The sequence below is a fragment of the Sarcophilus harrisii genome, chromosome 4, assembly GCF_902635505.1.
Source record: "Sarcophilus harrisii chromosome 4, mSarHar1.11, whole genome shotgun sequence".
Lineage (NCBI taxonomy): Eukaryota > Metazoa > Chordata > Mammalia > Dasyuromorphia > Dasyuridae > Sarcophilus > Sarcophilus harrisii.
In genome coordinates this window covers 25,923,900-25,946,120 of record NC_045429.1, presented here as the reverse complement: position 1 = coordinate 25,946,120, position 22,221 = coordinate 25,923,900, and the positions used below count along the sequence as shown (strand labels likewise).

Genomic DNA, 22,221 nt, shown 5'->3' with positions numbered 1-22,221 from the left:
ACTTTGGTCAATGAACACTCCACTGTTTGAGTTTGAGAGTTCAGTTTGGACAGAGCGCTCTGCCTGGAATCAAGAACACTCACCTTCCTGAGTTCCAATCTGCCTCTGGACACTTCCCAGCTGTGTGACCCTGTCACTTCACCCTGTCTGTCCCAGTTGCTCATCTGTCAAGTGAGCTGGAGGAGGAAATGGCCACCCACTTCAACCTCTGCCCAGAAAACACCTAGTGGGGTCACAGAGAGTCGGACCCAACTGAACAACAACAAAAGAAAACAACAGCCTTTTTTCCTCTTGTTTTACCCTGTTAATTATACATATCATATTAGAGTTTTTCAGGTGTGGCTCCTTACAAAGTCAGGCCATTTTCTTTATAATAACATTCACTCATCTGAATGCTCTACTACAAAATGTTGGCTTAGGAGAAAGGGATGTACTTAGCTCCTCAGCACTCCCGTTGCTTTCAGCAGACTTGGGATGCCAGCTTTGTCATCCAAGTTCAAGGAGCTCATTCCAGATCTCTGGCCCACAGAGTCCTCGGGTGAAGTTTGACCACTGCCTCCCACCCTATCCCCAAACAGGCAACTTCAGTGCTTAACTCTTTCTGAAAGCTCCACCCCTCTCTGGAGGTTCATCACAGTTTATTTCTTTGAGTTAACCTGTTTGTCCTAGTGACGGATGAGTTAGAAACTCCCACTGCAGCCTTGTGGTAGCAGAGATGCCCTTTGATATAAGGACCTAGGGGAAATCTGTCTGAACATCAAAGAAAATAGCAATGGTCTACGGGCCATTGGGTGTGTCCTTATATATAAAGGAATACCTAGAAATTCCATTTAGATGCCAGATGAATGGCTTTCAATGCTGAGAAAATCAGAGTTTGCACTCAAGATATTTTTTGACCTAGGGACAAGATACTTATTTCTCTCAGGGCCTAGACTTTTCTTTTGAAAAGGAAGACTATTGCAAGATCCCAGGCAAGGTTACGAGGGCCTAACCTCAAGCAGTGGCTGGGCCAGGGGAGGGAAGAGATGATGTGGATATGGAAGCAACAAGATTTGGCACCTGATCAGATATGGAGTCGGGGAGAAGGATGGGTTAAGGATGAACGACTCCAAGTTCGTGATCCTGCGGGACTGGCAAGATGGCATCCTCAACAGAAATCAGGCTCTCAGGAGGAGAAAGAGAATAGAACCCTTGGTCTGAGATGTTTCCAGGACAAAATGTTAGGGGAATAGAGATCAAGTAAGAGCCTCAGGCTGGATATGTACATCTGGGAATCGATAGCACAGAAATAATAATTAAACCCCTGGAAACTGATGAGGTCACCAAAAATAACAGATAGAAGAGAAACCATGGAGGTACCCACATTTAGGGAGTATGATAGGGATAATGTTCCATTGTGAACTCAAAGCCAGTAGGCTCACATACACACACACACACACACACACACACACACACACACACACGAAAGATATGCTACATATTAGAAGGGTTTTAAAGATGAAAGGTTTTAAAGGTTGGTTTATAAGTGCATGATTCCCAATTTTTATTTCCAGAAGCCCTTTCAATAAAAAAGTTGTATTGTAACCTCCCAAGGCAATTTAGTAATACTACTCATACTATTTTTTTACTTATTCATTACATGCTGACAATAACTAGAATAATTCCCCAAAGCTCCAACTTAAAATTTATTATATAATTACAACTTAAAGAATATAAAATTTTACTCGATGAAAACTCTAAATAAAAATTCTTCTTATAAAATAATTACCAATATTTCATATGAGAAATTCTATAAAGTTTAAAAAAATAACTGAGTAAGACCTTGTAGGCTTGCTATTATCTGCAAGACTGCATATTAAATTGATTTTACAAATCTTTTGAAAATAAGATGTTAATGAAATAAATTATAACTTGGAAAATATTTGACCTAATTCAAAAACACACATAAACTTAATTTCAATGTTCAAATTTTTTTATTTGAACAAAAGTTTCCAAAGTTAGCTCAACACTAGAAAAAGACAACTCTTATGTAGAGTTTATTTTTCTGTATTTTGATTTAAAACAAGGATAAAATGAAAATTCTTACTCACACAGATGTGATAGGAAATGGTGGGAGAATTTTATGAATTTTCTTCCCGAGATGGAAATTTTTTTATTTTTACTTTTTGCTACTTAATCAACAAAAATGAACGGCTAATAAATATATATTAGTTATTTTTCTCCAGGCTAATTACAGGTATTGCAGTGATAAATACAGTTAAAAGTACAATTGCAAAGCAGCTAGGTGGCGCAGTGGATAGAGCATCAGCCCTGAAGTCAGGATGACCAGAGTTCAAATCTGATCTCAGACACTTAACACTTCCCAGCTGTGTGACCCTGGGCAAGTCACTTAACCCCAACTGCCTCAGCAAAAAAAAAAAAAAAAAAAAAAAAAAAAAAAAAAAGACAATTGTATATTCATTCATGAAACAGGTTCTCCTTCTCTTCTACCACTGGCTCAAAGGCCCTACTCTCACAGAAACTCTGGTAAGTGGCTGACCAAGCCAGTTTGGAAATCCTCCAAACTGCAGAACAGCAACATAAGCAGACAGTAAGTTTACATCAGAAAACAGACTAAATACTACAACGAGAAGCCATTCATGGTTTATTTCTACAGAACGTTTGTGATGATTTATGAGAGTTTTAAGATGGCTTGTAACACGCATGTGCAACAATCACAGTTTCCATACAGCCCAACATTTGTGGAGTAACAACAAACATTTGCAACATCTTGATCACATGATTACACAGCTAATGAGGTACAATTACATGGTAACAGAAGGAAATGAAAGAGCTATTCTGGTGCAGTATACAGAATGCAAATGAAGGCATATGCATCCATCTAACCATCTGCTAGAAATTGATTTGCGCTCAAATGTTGAACCTATGTGGCAGTTTGGAAACAATTTGATGACAGGTTGAGAGACTGTAAGAACACATTGTGCTTGGTCAGAAATGGTCAAAGTTTTATGTAATTGCTACAGGAACACCAAAATCATTGTGCACATGATCATAACAATTTCAAAATGCTGCAGAAATAAATCTAAAATATTTCAAATATGAACATATTGTAATACAAGAAAAAATATTTGTAATATAACTGGGCAACTGACTGCTTAAGGCAGTATTAATGACCTTTTAGCATGAGCTTCTTGGACCACTGTCTCAAACCACTATACTGAAACTATGGGATGCTATATGCAAATTAGCAAAGCAAGAGATAGTTTACCTATCAGATCTTTGGAGAAGGGAGGAATTTATGACCAAAGAAGAACGAGAAACATTATGAAATGCAAAATGGACAACTTTGATTACATTATAATTGTTTTACACAAACAAAACCAACACGAACAAGATTAAAAGGGAAATACAAAGGTGAGGAAACTAATTTTACAGCCAATGTTTCTGAAAAAGACCTCATTTCTAAAATAAATAAAGAACCATATCAACTTGTAAGACTACAAGTCATTCCCCAATTGATAAATGGTCAAAGGATATGAATGGACAATTTTCAGATGACAAAATTAAAACTATCTACAGTCATATGAAAAAATGCTCTAAATCACTATTGACTAGAGGCAAATTAAAACAACTCTGAGGTACTATTTCACACTTCTCAGATTGGCTAGGATGACAGGAAAAGATAATGATAAATGTTATAAGGGATGTAGGAAAACTGGAACACTAATGCATTGTTGGTGGAATTGTGAAATGATCCAACTATTCTGGAGAGCAATTTGGAACTATGCCCAAAGGACTATCAAACTGCTCATACCCTTTGACCCAGCAGTGCCATTATTGGGTCTGTATCCCAAAGAAATGATAAAGGAGGGGAAAGGAGGCACATGTGGTAGCAAGGAACTAAAAAATGAATAGATACCCATAAATTGGGGAATGGTTGAATAAGTTGTGGTATATGAAAGTAATGAAATACTACTGTTCTATAAAAAATGATGAACACGCTGATTTTAGAAAGTTCTGGAAGGATTTACATGAACTGATGCTGAGTGAAGCAAGCAAAACCAGGAATATATTGTACAAGATAACAGCAAGAACGTGCAGTGATCAACTATGAAAGACTGGTTCTCCTGGATCCAAGGAAATCCCAATAAACTTTATAACAGAAAACACCATCTGCATCCAGAAAGAAAGAGAACTATGGAGATTAGATGTAAATCAACACGTGCTATGTTCACTTTTTTTCTTTTGTGCTTTTTCCCTCTTCTTCTGATTTTTCTCTCCCAGCATGATTTATGAAGAAATATGTATTTACAGGCATGGACCCACACTTAACACCCTATACCAAGATAAGATCAAAATGGGCCCATGATTTAGGCATAAAGAACAAGATCATAAATAAATTAGAGGAACATAGGATAGTTTACCTCTCACACTTGTGGGGGAGGAAGGAATTTGTGACCAAAGAAGAACTAGAGCTCATTATTAATCACAAAATAGAAAATTTTGATTACATCAAATTAAAAAGCCTTTGTGCAAACAAAACTAATGCAGATAAGATTAGAAGGGAAGCAACAAACTGGGAAAATATTTTTACAGTTAAAGGTTCTGATAAAGGTCTCATTTCTAAAATATATAGAGAATTGACTCTAATTTACAAGAAATCATGTCATTCTCCAATTGATAAATGGTCAAAAGACATGAACAATTTTCAGATGATGAAATTGAAACTATTTCCACTCATATGAAAGTGTTCCAAATCACTATTGATCAGAGAAATGCAAATTAAAACAACTCTGAGATACCACTACACATCTGTCAAATTGACTAAGATGACAGGAAAAGATAATGATGACTATTGGAGGGGATGTGGGAAAATTGGGACAATGATGCATTGTTGGTGGAATTGTGAACGAATCCAACCATTCTGAAGAGCAATCTGGAATCATGCCCAAAAAGTTATCAAACTGTGCATACCCTTTGATCCAGCAGTGTTACTACTGGGCATGTATCCCAAAGAGATTTTAAAGAAGGAAAAGAGACCTGTATGTGCAAGAAAGTTTGTGGCAGCTCTTTTTGTAGTGGCCAGAAACTGGAAAATGAATGGATGCCCATCAATTGGAGAATGATTGCGTAAATTGTGGTATATGAATATTATGAAATATTATTTTTCTTATAGAACAATAATAAACATGACCAGCAGGATGAATACAGAGAGGATTGGAGAGACTTACCTGAACTGATGCTAAGTGAAATGAGCAGAACCAGGAGATCATTATACACTTCAACAACAGTACTGTATGAAGATGTATTCTGATAGAAGTGGATTTCTTCAACAAAGAGAACATCTAACTCAGTTCCAATTGATCAATGATGGACAGAATCAGCTACACCCAGAGAAGGAATGCTGGGAAATGGGTGTAAACTGTTTGCATTTTTGTTTTTCTTCCCAGGTTATTTTTACCTTCTGAATCCAATTCTTCCTGTGCAATAAGAAAACTGTTTGCTTCTGCACACATATATTGTATCTAGGATATACTATAACTTATTTAAAATGTATAAAACTGCCTGCCGCCTGCCATCTAAGGAAGGGGGTGGAGGGAGGGAAGGGAAAAGTAGGAACAGAAGTGAGTGCAAGGGATAATGTTGTAAAAATTACCCATGCATATGTACTGTCAATAAAAAGTTATAATAAAAAAAAGAAATGTATTTAAAAAGTTAACATGTATAACCAGAAAAATAAAACAATTAATAAAAAACTCTATGTATATATCCATAAACTTAATTATTTTATTTCTATCTCTTGATAGTTTGCATTGCCACTGCACATATAGCCAACATTCAGGACTAGACTATTGTTTGCTTTACTACTCCTGTTGCAATTCACCAAGAGAAAAAAAGATTCCCTGATCTCAGACTCAGAACTTTATTATACAAGTCAAATGGAATGAAGAATAAGCAAATTCAGAAATGGAGAAAACAAAAGTATGGATGGATGCTTTATTTTGTGCTTACAAGAAAGGAAAACATTACTAATATAAAAAAATTAAAATCAGTAATCTGAAGACGTTAAGCTTAATAAAGAAGACAAGAGTTTAACCATTTTTGTGATTCTGTGTAAACCTATTTTAAAAAATAAATTTGATCCAAACCACTAGACTTTGGAAGCATGTTTTATTCAAAGCTGCTATCTCAACAGGAAAAGAGGAATTCTCACAGGCTGTGTAGGTAGTGTATGTTTTCAAGAGTGATGAGGGAGAGGAAAAGAAAGTGATAACGTGTGAACCTGAAAGAGAAATCTTAACACCACATGTCCTATTTCTCCCACCCGGGTCAAATCCAAGTTTGCTTAAGAATCACGGGACCATTGATTATTAAAATTAAAGTGTCCACAGAGCTCATTAAATCCAAGTTCCCATTCTACAACTGCCCTTAGAGTTCAAGTAGTCCAAATTTTACAAAGAAGGAAGTTGAGGCCCTGAGAAAGAAAGTATCATAACTTGCTCACAATAAACATGGAATAAATAACTGAATGAATCCCACAGAAAATATGCACCCATGCAGGAATGAAAGACTGGTTAAAAAGTAATGATACTGAAGATGCATTGGAATATTGGTCTCATTCCCTCTCTCTTTTCTCGCCCAAGCAGATTACTTGCCATTTGAACCTTAAGATCTGCCCTGTACTACCCCTCTTGGGGTCATGCCTCTCTCTCAGTTCTACAAGCTACACCCTGAGACCACCAGACCTTGCCTTTCTTCCTACAGCTGCATCAGCCCAGCTGTGCTGGCTCTCCCATTGAAGGGTAAGGTGCTTGAGAGCAAGGTCTGGCTTGCTGTTCTATTTGTGTGTCTGGTACTTAACACAGTGTAAGGACATAGTAAGCCTTTCTTAATAAAGGCCTTTTTAGTCATTCATTCATTCACTCATTCAAAATAAGTCCTAGAATCCAGATTAGAAGCAAAAATCTTCTCATTTCACTACACTAAGCTGCTTCTTAAAGAGTGGACTTGAATCTTAGCCAGGATCTCTAATAAGTTACAACACCCTGGGTCTCGGCACTCGGGAAAGTCACATCTTAATTTTTAAAATAACCAGTATTTCAACTGTCTATTCATTCCCTTAATTGGAGAAAGCCAATCAATTAAAAATACAATGATCTTACCACCGGAAAAATCTCCCACACAAGGAAAGACCCATCAACTCAATTAGTTTTCAAGTTAAACCCCAACTACATGTAACCAAAGATTCCAAAGATTCTGCATGCTTTCTCAAAAGTCAAGTCTTAGCTCTCAGCTTCTGACAAATGCTTTTTCCAGGAAATCATCAGCAAATGCAACCAAGGTGATAATCCCCATAATGAACTATGGAAGAGGTTTCTTTTTAGCCAGCTGGATCCCACATTACCAAGACCGAAATCTAATACCATAGCCCTCAACAAGAAACCCATCGGATTTCCCTTGAGATTAATTCCCTTTTAGTGGTGACACAAAAAACATCTTTGATAAAATCAAGATATTCTCAATTTGATGCAGTAAAGTCTGCCCCAACATTAGAGGGACAGGGAATTGAGAATTAAGTAACAATAATAATGATGCTAGTCACTGTGTCTTATTCAGTGTAATTAAGTAAGGAATACTCGATATTTAAATGGATCTGAGAACTTGTCAATTTAGAACTTCCTTACAGCCCACTCATGACTGTCCAACCTGAGCTACTCTTTTCCTTATCTCCCCTGCAAATTTGTCAAAGGAGACCTAATATTAAACGTGAGAAAATGCTATTGAAAATCTTGAAGCCTTCTAAGAATTGTTGTGAGGCCTGAAGTTGCTGGGTCCTTTCCGAAAACAGGACTTAATCCAGACTGACCTGTACTATCACCTCAAGGTGCTTAACAAAGCAGGCCCACTTGCTCCCTGCTTTTTGCAGATTTAAAAACGAGTGTGATCTATTTTAACATATTTAACATGTATTGGACTACCTGCCACTTAGGGGAGGGAGTGGAGGGAAAGTGAAAATTTTGAAATACAAGGTTTTGCAAAGGTCAATGCTGAAAAAAATACCCATGCATATGTTTTGTAAATAAAAAGCTTTAATAAAAAATTTAAAAATGAGTGTGAACAATTAGGCCCTGGGTTTCCCAGACAGACAATGACAGAGCTAGAAATAAGGGGAAAAACAAGCAAGATTTTTGTTAAGAATGAAAGGGACTTCCAAATACAAACAAATCCAACCCTCTTATTTTACAGCTGAAACTGCCCAAGCCTTGGGGAGTTGGCTCTTTGTCCAGCCTCTCAGTAAAATGGCAGAAGAGGAACTAAAGCACATCCTAAAGTTCCATTAATGACACTCACCCAAGAGTGATTTGTCCTTGCCTGCCTCTCTCCTGATCTCCCTAGCGCTCTTTTGTGACAAAGGAAAATACCTAAACAAAACCAGCACCCCCTGTTCCACATCTGTCGCCTCCCATCCTCGAGGAAGCAAGAACAGAAGCTTTCATCCGTTCTTGGCCAAAAAGGAGGCATTGCTACTTGACGCCGCGTTTTCATTCAGAACCCCTGGAGTGAGCTCACCATGGCACAGACACAAATGGTCTGTTTCCATGGTTCTCACATCTGTATGCCATAGATGGAAGTTGGATCCATTTCTTCCCTAGAACTGCTCTAAAAGAGACCAAATGAGACCAGTCTTCTTTGTTTTTTGGGGTTTTTTTAAGTACAATGTACTGATATCTTTCGATTTTACATCGCCTACATTTCCCAATTATCTCTCCACACACTCTGTCCCCTTAGAACAAGTAGGAGAGGAGGGGGATGGGCAGCAGGTCAACATTGACAAATATGGCATTATTCAGTGGGGTCTGCACCCCCAGGCCCTCCTTCTGCAAAGGAGAGGAAGGTGCCTTTTCCATCTCTTCTTTAGCGTTCCACTTCTGAACTTTCTTCCAAACAGGACTCAAAGCCAAAAGGCCTCCATTTACATCCTGGCTCTGATTCTGACCAGCTGTGACAAATAATTGGGGAAATAATAGGTGAAATTCAAATCCTTCCTCTCTGTTTTAGTTTTCTTCACCCAAAAAATGAGATGGATAACTTACATGTCAAGTACTCCTTTAGGGTTTACAACTGCAAGGGTTGAGAAATATCACTATGGCCCTATTTTACAGATAACTTTCCGGTGCCCAAGAACCCCCAGCTTATCAATGGCAAAGTGGGGCCTCCCCTACACCCTGAGGCCTTGAATGTTAAGGCCCCGCTGGGAGCTTCCTGTGGAGGTCCCAACCATCCCACAGTGGAGACCCTCTGGGCAAAGCAGGACCTGACTGGTGGGGGGCAGTTTGTGTGTTATTCCCCCTCCCCACCCTGAAAGGCTGGCTTTTCCCAAGAACTTGTGCTGCCCAAGAAGGCTTCCTAGAAAGCTGATTGTGAGGAGTCCAGTCCCTGGGTGTGCTCCAGGAGCCCCTCCCCACCCTATATGCCTCTGGAGCTTATTTTCACTGGCATCATGTATTGGAAAACCTATTTCCTGGAGAGCACAAACAAGTCTTATTGGGCAGTTAAAGTATTCAAGAGTAAGACCAAGGGGAAATTCTGGGGATGGGGGCGGGGTGGAGGAACATATGACCAGTCATCCAGGACACCACAATGCAGTAGGAAATGTGCCTGAGCCCCCCACCAAGGGAGGACTGTCTCCCAGGGTGCTTATCCCCATGGGGAGGGGGGATAGGCCTGTCTGGGAAGCTTATGCTCAGGAAATGCCCAAGAAGGGGCTGAAGGCTGGCTTGACACATTAAGCCACAGCAAGATTAGAGGAATCAGGGCTGGCAGGCTTCCTAATGAGCAACTCAGCACAGAGATGATCTATGATGTCACACAGGTGCTTCTAGAAGCCTGCAGGTACCCCTGGAAACAAAGTCTTAGGCCCATGGGCAGGGGAGCTGTGGGCAACGGGCCATCCACTGTTCATGGCAGCAAACTCTTGACTGATTATGATTCAGAAAGCAATAAATCCACTGCTGAAGTATATCACAAGCACGGCACGGCCAAAGCATGATTCTGGGCACTGTCCCATGGAAGGTAAAGATCCCTAGGAAAAAACAATCCTCACCCAGAGAATGCTCAAGCTCCCAACAAGGAGGACAAGTAAAAGAAAGTCCACACTGCTAGCAAGAGTCCAGTCTGTGGAAAGAAATCCAAGGGGAAGTTAAAAAGCACAAGGGACCCATTTCAGAGCGCCCCTTGCCCAGAAAGATGACGGAGGTACTTGAAAGGGAGTGGGCAGATTTCCCCAGAAGCACCAGCACTCACACCAGCACAATCTCCTTCTCTAGGAAGATTTTCTAACTAAGACAATAAACCTCGAACCCAGGGGAAAGGCCCTATTTCCTGTGTTTCCAGGGCTCCTAATGATCAGATCCCCTCAAAGGGACATGGGGCAGAAACTGAAATCAACAGAAACTAGCTGAAAAGCTGCATCTTCCCTGGGTCCCATAAAAGTGTGGAAGTCACTTGTGTGCCACAGGCGCCATGAGAGGAGATCCAGAATAAGGAGCCCAGAGAAGGAAAGTTGGGGCAGGAGCCAGGAGACCAGTTACAAAGAGCTCTAAATGCCAAATGACTCTGGTCCCAGAAGCAAAAGGGGAACTGAACCGAGGCTGGGGGGGGGGGGGTCGACGTGACTTTAGGAAAATCCATCCTGCAGAGCAGTGAAGACCTGGAAGCAGGGAAACCAATTAGGAAACTACTGTGATCATCTGGGCAAGAGGGGATGGGAGCCTGAATGGGAGGGGAGGTGACCAGAGGCAGACCACAGATGAGACTATCTGTGGAGAGGGAAGAGAGAGGGCTAAGCATGACAGCAGGGGGAGCTGCAGGGACTCCGAGGTCTGCAGTGCCCTGGATGGGCACGGGAAGGCCCAGAAAAAAGGCTGGGGGAGGAAGACATCGAGTTCTATTTTGGACTTTAAGTCTGAGATGCCAAGAACCAGGGAATCAGCACATCCACATCCAGAAAACCCCATCGTGAACACAGGTGACTTACGCTCAGCGGATCAGAATCAGAAACTTCGGCTCGAGCTCCACCCATGGCAGAGCAGCCAGCCCCGGCCCGGAGGACCTCAGGGGGCCATCCACTGCCCACCTTCCATGAACATACCAGTCTGTGAGGCTACTTCCAAGCTGAGGTCTTGCAAATGAGAAAGGAGGTTCTGAGCCAGCCTTCCTCAGTGACTCAAGAGCAAAGAAGCAATGTTTGGTCGGCATCTGGACGCAAACAACCTCTGGCTGCTCTGAGTGGGACGAGCTCTCTGGCGTCATTCACCAAAGGTGACATTGAGCCAAGACTGGCATTAAAGCCAAAGGTACATTCAAGTGCTGCCAGATACACAGACTTCATCCAGGGAACAGTCACCAGCACAATGGACATATGGCAACATGAAGGAAGGTCTCCAGGCCAGTCTCAGATAAGCTGGAATAAAGCTAGGACAATATCCTCTCTGGCTACATCATCCCAGATGTTTATGTAAACATTTTAATGTTTACTACTTAGGGGCTTCCAGGAAATAGGACAAGAAAGCTTAATAATGATAAAAGGACAATTTAAATTTCTAAGGATTTTTCTAGAAATATTTCCAGAATTACTAAAAAAGGAAGAAAGAAATCTATTTACATTTTCAAAGTGACTTTTTCTTCAAGCTATTAGGAAACATTAGAGCTAAGCTTAATGTTTTTATTTAATTCCTATAAAAAGATTAACCAGGACTTTAAATCAAAGAGTCACTAGTCTAGTATTTTTTCATGCAATCAATAAGAGCCTGCACAGTGCCAGACACTGCACCACAAAGTGGTGATGCAAAAAAAAAAAAGAAATCGCTCCTGCCCTCAGGCTGCTCACCTTCTGTCAGAGGGGATGATATGCCCACAGGAAGGCATGGGGGAAGCAAGGAAGAAGGTACTTCCAGGACAGGCACCAGCAGTGGGAGCCTCAAACAAGCCCCAGACTGAAGATGCCGAGCGTGGAAGTAAACTGGAGATTTGGACACAGAAGGACCCATGGAAAGGCCCAGAGGTGGCAAAGGTGGGACATGGCAAGGATCCACAGAACAAGGAGAGTCAAGAAATAAGGGCTGAAGTGGTCATTTGGCATTGCTACCCAGAGATCTGGGCAGCACCGAGGTGTTTTACCTGACCCTCAAGGCCCCCAGGAGTTTCCTGGGCAGGAGGGCTCCAAGGTACCCCTGGTACCTTCCCACTGCCCCCACCAACCCTCTATTTTTCCCCTCTATAATTTTAAGACTCTGGGATGACATCTGCACTTGATCCTAGAGTTTCAGCATAGAGAGGCGGGACCTTCCCCTCACTCAGGAGCCTGCAGACTCTATTGTAACCATCCACACAGTGGGTCCATTTCCTCTGGAAGGACAGCATTCCAAGGAGTAGGGGGTCCAGCAGACCCTCTGTTTTCTTATCTATAAAAAGAGGAAGTGGGCTGCAGAATGGACTACAGGTCATACTCGTGGTGGAAGGATTTACAACCAGAAGGGTCTGAGCAATTCTCCAGGCCCGTCCCCTCACAGCCAAGTAAAACTGAGGCTCAAAGACAGAAGAAATGGCTCCTGGAATTTGGCCCTGGATTGACTCCAAGGTCAAGATCCAGATCCAGGCTCTAAACCACTTCCTGCATCAAATGCTACCCCCAAGGCCTGAGACTATGCAGCCTGGCCTGGAGGACTCCTAGCCCCCAGACCCGACAGGGCAGGTCACTGATGCTGGGCTGATTGGTCCCTTTGCCTTTTCACTCATTTGGAAACAAGCCCCAGAGCCTTCAGGAACCAAACTCAGGAAGCTTAGAACATGCTCAATTCTCCCTCCAGCTCCCGGAGAGTGAGGAGTTGGCACAGAGATGACCGAAGGCCATCAGTGACCCTCCAAGAAAAGCAGTGGCCTGGAGGAAGGACAGTGGGTTTTTAGAGGCCTGCAGGACAGCAGCACACAAAGGGCAAGAGGGCTGGAAAGAGATCCTGGCAGTGGAGGTATGGTGCAAGTTCCCAGGGAACTTGCTAAGGGCTGGGTGAAGAGGTAAAGGGCTGGGATCCGGGCTTTGATTCCCAACATGCTCCCTCACTCTGTCTGGGCACAGACACTGTGGACATGGGCCTTCCGGAAGCTCGAATGTCTCTGGCCCCAGGAATCCCAATGTGACAAAAGCACAGAAAGCGATTTCTGCTTTAACTTTCAGTCTAAATTGGTGACTCAGATACATACCACACCTTTTCAGAATCTGGATTAAAAGAAAGAAGTTGTCCTTACCTTTAATCAGGGTGCACTTATTAAGCCCCAACTGGATGCCATGCTAAGCACAACTGATACAAAAATGGAAAGTGTCTGCCCTTGAGGGGATGAAACTCTACAGGAAGAGACCATGTCCATATTAAGAAGATCCAGACTGACGTGGAAAGGCTTTTCATGATTGAGCCTGAAAAACCACCATCAGATTGCTCACCATCTCAGAGAGGGAGGAGGGAAGGAAAGGGGATAGAATTTGAACCTCAATTCTTAAAAGTTTAAATTTCTTTTTACAAGTAATTGGGGGTAAAATATTAAAGGAAAACAAAAAAGAACATCCAGATTGTAGACAAGATAGGTAGGGGAGAGGACAGTGAGTGGTGGGGCGGGGGAAGAAGGGAACTTCCTGCAGAAGGCTGAGCTGGGTCTGGAAGAAAGCCAGGGATGTGGAGGAGAGGAGGAAGAGCACTAAGGCTGGGGGACAGCTTGTGCGAAGACACCGGAGACGGAGCCGTGGGTGCAGAACAGCCAGGGGACCGCAGCGTGTGGGAAGGGGAGGATACGAGAACAGACAGGTGAGAAGGAGAGGCTCGGGCGGCACTCCGCCAGCCGCACAAGAGCTTCTCCTGGGGACTTGACTAATACGTGGGGTCAAGCGTTCCGAGCCCCCTGCTCTGCACCCGGCCTTCTGCCAACTGTCAAAAGAAGGAGGCTGCTTTCCCCACTACCTCCGGGCTCCAGGAGGGGGAGGGGAGTTCCTGTTCCATAAACTCCTTCCCTTGTTCCCAACATGCCTCAAACTGCACAGAAAGATACCCACGCTCGGCCAAACTTCCCTTAGTAACAGAGCAAGAGCAAGTCGCTCGGCTGTGTCCATAAGAGACTTGTGGGCATTTGGCACCCTGAGACAGATCCAGCAAGCAGGGATGGCAGCTTGGGCGCACTGACTAGCCAGATGGAAACCCCAACAAACCCATCTCAACCACTATTTTAGGAAAGGGAAAAGGAGGGGAAGAGGAAGAGAAAGAGGAACGTCCAGAACTGGCCCTTGGGAAACATGCCCTTGGTAAAGAAGGGGCAAGCAGGAAGATGTGGCAGAAATTAGGAGAGGCAAAAGTCATTGTATGTTCAGCTGTTCAACTAATGCTCCCGGGGCCCCTCATCTGCCCACGGGTCAGAGGAAGAGGGAGTTCTTGGAGCAGAAAACATTTGGAGAAATGATTTTTAATTAGAAGATACCAAAGGGCACCCATCTGAGTACCAGCCCCTCCACAGTGGGCCCCCGGCACGGGCCAAGCTGAGCCTCTAGCTGGCTGCAGGCGGCGGCTAGGATGGCCGAGATAATGCTCCTCTGCCCCCCACCTTGGACTCTGCAGAGTGAGGGCCCCCAGCGGGGTCAGCGAGCCTTCTGCCTGCCAGGGTCTCTGCAAACACAGTCCTGTCCACAAGAAGCCCACACGCCAATGAACGGGGGTGACATGGCCACCAAATACACCAAGCAGACAGAAGGGAATCTCGGGAAGGGGCGCCGAGCCGCCGAGGAGGGCAGTAAGAAATGGCCACGAGCTTAGGGGCCGGCCACTGCCCCCGAGGACGGGGAGGAAGAAGGCTGGAAATAACAAAAAGATCTGGCAGCGTCAGGAAGCCACGGCCGGTTACTGAGGAGAGATCCCCCGAGTGGCGCAGGGACCCCACGTGAGCCAGCATGAAGTGAGGCGGGTCTGGGTGCCAGAGCAGAGAAGGGGGTGTGCTGGGGAGGCAGATTAGAGGGGGTCTGGGATGGTGTGTACATGCTGCCCAGAAGGCCGTGGAATCCTGGACCCTGAGGGAGGAGGAGGAAGGAAAGAAGCACCGGGGCTGTGCCTGCCACTTGCCAGGCTCTGCTCATCTGCGCCTCACCAGAATCACTGCTGCTATTCCAAATTACAGGCGAGGAAACTGAGGCAGACAGCAGTTAAGCGACTCGTGCAGGGCGCTCTTGGATGGCGTCTGGCCCCTCACGGCCCCGCTTGGGGTTTTCTTGGCTCAGACGCTGGAGTCGTCTGCCGTTTCCTTCTGCGGCTCATTTGACAGGTGAGGACACCGAGGCAAACAGATGGAGCGACTGGACGGGAATCTGACCCCAGGTCTTCCTCAGTGTGAGCCCTGCTCCCGACACACCGCCCACTGCTCCACCTGTCCCCTCTGCTGGGTGGGGTGGAGAGGAAAGAGGAATTCTCCTTTGGACCGCGAGGAGGGGGCAACTTTGGAGGGGGTCGGTGGAAGGAGGCCCTGCAGGCCCCTCCCCCATGACCCCACTAGTCCATCAGTGAACGAGCATTTATTCCCGCCCTCTAGCTGACCTAGAGTAGGCGCCCGATGCTTACTGCGGACTTCAGAGAAGGGAAGCCCTTCTAAACGGTTAAGCTTGATGCCCGGGGCCGCCCCCGTGTCATCTGGCACCCTGGCCGTGGGCCCCCGGAGGCAGGAACAGTATGTCTGCCGCTCCTTGCATCCCCATCCCCGAGCACTGGCACGCAGTAGGTGGTCCTCACAGAAGCCCCCTTCCCGGAATGGGGAAACATAAAACTCGGTGGTTATGGAAACAGTTGGGCAGAAACGGCCCTTGGAAGGAATTCTACCACAGCAGTGGGACAAGCTCAGCAAGCATCAGCTGAGGACCTACTATGTGCCCCGGAAGCAGAGCCGCGCGCCGGGACGCACTAAAGGGCGGAGGGCAGCGCTGCCCAACAGGGCTCCCAGTCCAGTGACTGTGAAGCCGCCCCCCGCTCCCCCCTCCCCCCCCCAAGAAGCCGCAGCCCCGCCCCCACCCGCTGCCCCGCCCGGACCCGGGGAATCCCGGGCGCCCTCCTACCACCCCCGTGGCCCCATCCCGCCTCCCCACAAGCGGGCCCCCTTGCCTCTGGCATCCCACCCACTGCTGGCTCACGCACGCCCTCCCGAGAGTAGCCTTCTCTCCTCCCCCGACCTCACGCGACAGCGCCCCCTGCGGCCTAGGCCGCGTGACCTCCCCGACCCCGCTCCCCGTTACCCCGTGACCCCAGCGCCCCCCGGACCGCGGCAGGGGACGCACACGTACACCCCACGGCCACGCGCGCGCGCGCTTACCGACCTGCCTCGGACGCGGTCTGGCTCCGCTCCGCCATGATGGCTGGCCCGCGGCCCCTGGTCACGCGCGGATCCCCCTCCGCGACACGCCTCACGCGCCCCCCGGCCGTGCCCCACGCGCCCCGCGCAGTGCCGTTCCGCGCCTGCCCCCGCCGCGCGGCCCTGGAAGAAGCCGCGCCGCCGTTGCCTAGACGACAGGAGGGCGCCTGGGCGAAACCCCGCCCCCGCCCCGCCCCCTGGCGGAACGTGCCCGGAAGCTCCGCCCCTCACATCGCGCTCGCGCCCTGTTCACGCCCCTTGGGGCTCCGCCCCTCTCTGCCTTCCCTTCTCAGGCCTCGAGGAGGAGCCCCGCCCCTCCTCGTGACCCGCCCCCTTCGGTAGCACGGCCCCGCCCCCTTCGGTAGCACGGCCCCGCCCCCGGCCCCCACCTTTCCCACGCGCCCTCTCTGGGGAACTGCCCCATGGAAAAATCCCGTGACTCCGCCCCTAGCGCCGCCCCGGACACGCCTCCTGGTCCTTCTCCCGGGACCCTGGGCTTAGCCTTGGGGCCGCTGGGGCTGTGGGGCTGCTGCTCCGGCACGTGGCGCCGCCCCTGGGAAGCCGGCGAGGTCTTGGGGGAGGGGGGAGAGGGAGAGCCGACCCGCGTCCCAGCCCCTGGGTTCAAACCCCACGCGGCCTTTTCCGTCCCTGTGAGCCTGAATGAGGCCCCTCCCCTCTCCGGGCCTCAGTTTCCCCATCTGACAAAACGGCTTAACCAGGACTGGAGCTTCTCTGCTGAATCAAAAGCCCACCAAGGAGGTGGGGGGGAAACTATCCCACGTAATTGTAAAATAAATAAACATTTATTTTAATAAAGAAAAAGTGATGAAATTCATAAAAATATTAAATAAAAATAAAATATTAAACAAAAAATGGAAATATATAAAATTACCAAAAATTAAAAATAAAAATAAACTTTTTTGAAAGAAAGGATGATTACTTATGAATAGAAACTTTTGCCTCCTCCTCCCTTGACTACAAGTGACTTCACAATTTTTGCAGGCTGGAAGATTAAAACTTTTCCTTTGACATCCCAGAAGTATCCCCATAACTGGAGCAATTACAGTAGTGTCGGTATCATAGGACACATTGAGGAAAGGCAGCTTTAGGACTTTCCAAAACAAAACTCTACCAAAAAACTGTCTAAAGAGAACATCCTTGCGACTCCATTAAGAGGACTTTCTTTCACGCGTGCTCAAAACTTAAGCCAATTTTCCCACAGACTCTCCATATACTTAGTAGAGAGTGTGTCAAAAACTATTGGGGGAAATCTAGTAACGTAGCTAACTTAGTCTGGCTGACTAACTGATACCAATTAGTAATCACAGAGGAAAGCACCCGACAATACAGAAGGGATGGGCCAAACTGCAAAGGCCTCCGGTGGAAGGTGGCATTTGGGAGAGGGGAGAAGGGAGAGTGTTCCAGGCCTGGAGTACCAGCCAAGGAAAAGGCCCAGAGTTAGGAGGCGGAGGGTGGTTCGGAAGGATAACGTGACTAGATCATAAAGTGAGTGGAGTGGGATGTGAGATCGGCCCGGCAGAAGCGGTCCGGGCTGCGAAGGCCTTCGTGTGGCTCACATTTTCCATGTGGTGCCAGGGAGCCACCGGAGTAAGTAAGTGAGAAGGGGCCAAGGGTGTGTGTGTGATGCGATCCGATGGATGCTCCAGGCCCAGCATTCTGGCAGGGGAGTGGATGCTGCCTGGGAGCGGCAAGATGCTCAGTTAGAAGGATACAGACTAAGGGCGATGAAAATCCGCACTCGGGGGGAGGGCAGTTTGAGTGGGGACAAAGAGACACATCCCAGAGGTCACAGGAGAAAAGGACAAGACTGGCCCTCTGTGTGAGAAGTCAAGGATTACATCTGGGTAGCAAGAATAGGAAAGTTGGGAAGTCAGAGAAAGTTTAGTGGGAGAAAAGAATGTTCTATTTTGAGATTCCTACAACTCACCCAGCCAAAAGGAAGCTGATGATAAGAGACTGGAGCTCAGGAGAGAAAATAGAGCTTGAAAATTCAAGCTGGCAATCATCTACATAGACATGATACTGCAGTTGAATCCGTCGGAGCTGGTGACATCATCAAGTGACATCATCTTACGGAGGAAGAGAGGAAGCCCAGGACAGAGCCTTGAAAGCCCCTGGGACAGGGAGTATGACCCGGATCAATTGATCACAGAAATCATCTAGTCTACCCCCTTTGCTTGCATAATGAAAGAACTGACAGAGAAAATGACTCACCTATCTTCACATAGATAATTCAGGGAAGAGACTGGGTTCAAAGCATGGTTTGACCCAAGATCCCATTCTTTTTCTAATATACCATGCTGACGTATAGACTATCGAGTCCAACTCACTCAAATTCTTATCCTTTTTTTATTGACTTCAATGCTAAGCCTGCAAAGGACTTTTTTTTTAATTATAATTTTTTTCTTTACTTTCAAAATATATATGTGGACAATTTTGAACATTCATCCTTACAAAACTCTGTGTTTTAATTTTTGTTCTTCTCTTCCCCCCTCTCCCAGTCAGCAAGTGATCTAATATATGTTAAACATGTGCTAGTCCTCTCTATATATTTCCACAATTCTCTTGCTGCACAAGAAAAATCAGAACCAAAAGAAAAAAAGAGAAAGAAAACAAAATTTAAACAAACAACAAAAAGAGTGAAAATGCTGTTATGAACCACACTCAGTTCCCACAGTCCTCTCTCTGGATGTAGATGGCTCTCTCCACGACCAGCCCATTGGAACTGGTCTGAATCATTTCATTGTTCGAAAGAGCCACATTCATCAGAATTGATCATCATATAGTCTTGTTGTTGCCATGTATAACGATCTCCTAGTTCTCATTTCCCTCAGCATCAGTTCCTGTAAGTCTCTTCAGGCCTCTCTGAAATCATCCTGCTGGTTGTTTCTTCTAGAATAATAATGTTCTAATAATAATAATAATAATGTGCCATAACATTTATATACCACAATTTATTCAGCCATTCTCCAACTGATGGGCATCCACCCAGTTTCCAGTTTCTGGCCACTACAAACAGGGCTGCCACAAACATTCGTGCACATACAGGTCCCTTTCCCTCTTTTAAGAACTCTTTGGGATATAAACCCAACAGAAACACTGCTGGGTCAAAGGGTATATGCACAGTTTGATAACTTTTTGGACATAGTTCCCAATTGCTTTTCAGAATGGTTGGACCCATTCACAACTCCCCCAACAATGTATCAGTGTCCCAGTTTTCCCACATCCCCTCCAACATTCCTCATTATCTTTTCCTATCATCTTAACCAAGCTGAGAGGTATGAAGTGATATTTCAGAGCTGTCTTAATTTGCATTTCTCTGTTCAATAATGATTTAGAGCATCTTTTCATATAAACTAGAAATGGTTTCAATTTCTTCATCTGAAAATTGCCTATTCATATCCTTTGACCATTTATCAATTGGAGAATGGCTTGAATTCTTATAAATTTGAGTCAATTCTCTATATATTTTAGAAATGAGGCCTTTATCAGAACCCTTAAATGTGAAAATGATTTCCCAATTTATTGCTTCTCTTCTAATTTTATCTGCATTGGTTTTGTTTATACAAAAACTTTTTAACTTAATATAATCAAAATTATCCATTTTGCATTCAATAATGTACTCCAATTCTTCTTTGGCCACAAAGTCCTTCTTTCTCCACAGATCTGAGAGGTTAACTATCCTATGTTCTAATTTATTTATAATATCATTCTTTAGGTCTAGATCATGAACCCATTTTGATCTTATCCTGGTATATGGCATTAGGTATGGATCAATGCCTAGTTTCCGCCATACTAGTTTATAATTTTCCCAGCAGCTTTTGTCAGATAGTGAATTCTTATCCCAAAAGCTGGGGTCTTTGGTTTGTCAAAGACTAGATTTCTATAGTCATTGACTATTTTGTTCTGTGACCTAACCTATTCCTCTGATCAACTACTCTCTTTCTTAGCCAGTCCCCAAAGGTTTTTTGCTACTTTATAATAGTTTTAGGTCTGGTACAGGTAGGCCACCTTTGTTTGCATTTTTTTATTAATTCCCTTGAATTTCTTGACCTTTTGTTCTTTCAAATAAATTGTTATTTTTTTCGAGCTCTATAAAGTAATTTCTTGGGAGTTTGGTATGGTACTGAATAAGTAGATTAATTTAGGTAATATTGTCATCTTTATTCTATTGGCTCAACCTATCCAAGAGCACTTGATATTTTCCCACTTGTTTCAGTCAGACTTTCTTTGTGTGCAGGGATGTTATTTTTAAGAGGCAGAGCTGGCTTTCTAAGTGCAGAATAATTGGGGGACTGTAGGATTTTGTGGGAAATTTCTAAAATTTCCCAAGCTTGTCCTATCTTTCAATTCCTGATATTTTTCTCTAGAAAACAGAAGGTTTTTGGGTGATGAGGCAGCTCCAGGGAACAGAGGAAGAAGCTAGGAGAGAGGCAAATGACAATGTACCCATGAGCACTTGATATTTTTCCAAGGGATTAGATCTGAAAATCTAATGTGTGTGGAAAGTATTTTGTAACTGTGTTCATAAAGTTCTTGACTTCTGCAAAGGACTCTTAATAAGCTACCAAACCAACATCCTTAAGCATAGATCTGACTGTACCACTACTGCTCAGGAATCTTCAGTAGCTCCCAATTGCCCTTAGGGAGCTTACCAAAAATAAGGATAAAATAGCACCTATTTCTCTGCATTGTTGTAAGGATCAAGTGAATTGATGCAAGTAAGACAACCTTAAAGCTCTTAAACATTATCCAACGATCAGAGGCAGGCTCCAAGCTGGACAAAAATTAGTGCAATGATATTAAAGCATAAAACGTCACTGGTTCCAACACGGTGCATGACTACACATGGATAGTCTATATCAAATTTCCTTCTCAATGAGGGGATGGGACAGGAAGGCGAGAATTTGGAACTCAATTTTTAAAATAAATATTGAAAATTGTTTTTACGTGTAATTGAGGAAAAACAAAATACTAAATTTTTTAAAATTAAAAAATTTAAATGTTCAAGATCCCAGTTTAAGAAATTTTATTATAGTAGTGAAATTGATAGGACCTTACTGTTGGAAAAGGGGCTAACTCTAGTATCTCTAAATAGAAAGTTCACTTTAGGAAAATCTAAAACTGTAGCATTACACTATATGTCTGAGGATCCTTGATGAATGAAGCACTCACCAGAATATAAACGATTCTATCTCTTTGGACTTTGAGAACATTTACATTTCAGGAAAGTCTAAATAGTAGGGCAGGTAGGAGTCACTGAAGAAGAAAGAATTGCCTTGACTATGATCTTCTGTGGATCCTTTTCCTTTTTTTTCCATGGGGTAGGTAAAATCTGTCTCGTACTGATGATAGAAAGATCAGACATTTGTTTACAGTGGGCTGCCACAAACATTTTTGCACATGTGGGTCCCTTTCTAGGATGCCCCTTTTATAGGAAGTTGTTTCTGGTTTCTCTTCTAATCAGATTCCATATTGTTGTTTTTTTTAAATAATAGATTTATACTTTTTAAAATGCATACAAAGATAGTTTTCAACATTCACCCTCGCAAAACCTTGTGTTCCAAATATTTCTCCCTCCCTGCCTCCCCCTTCTTCCCTCAACAGCAATTAACCCATTATAGGTTATACATGTGCAGTTCTTCTAAACATATTTCCACATTTCTTATACTGTACAAGAAAAATCAGATTAAAAAGGAAAAAAGTGAAAAAGAAGAAAAGGGCAGGCAAACCACAACAAAAACATGTATATATAAATACACACACACACAC

At 44.4% G+C, this 22,221-nt stretch overlaps 1 protein-coding gene across 1 annotated transcript in view; it reads right to left on the bottom strand.

Annotated features, from left to right (window-relative positions):
* LOC100928716 (BEN domain-containing protein 5) overlaps window positions 1-16,477 on the bottom strand; it is a 633,364-nt gene extending 616,887 nt beyond the window's left edge. The window contains exon 1 of the mRNA XM_031969153.1: window positions 16,394-16,477. Coding sequence (XP_031825013.1) covers window positions 16,394-16,427 — 34 coding nt within the window. The 5' untranslated portion in view covers window positions 16,428-16,477. The remainder of the gene's footprint in view (window positions 1-16,393) is intronic.
* Between the last annotated feature and the right edge of the window lie 5,744 nt (window positions 16,478-22,221).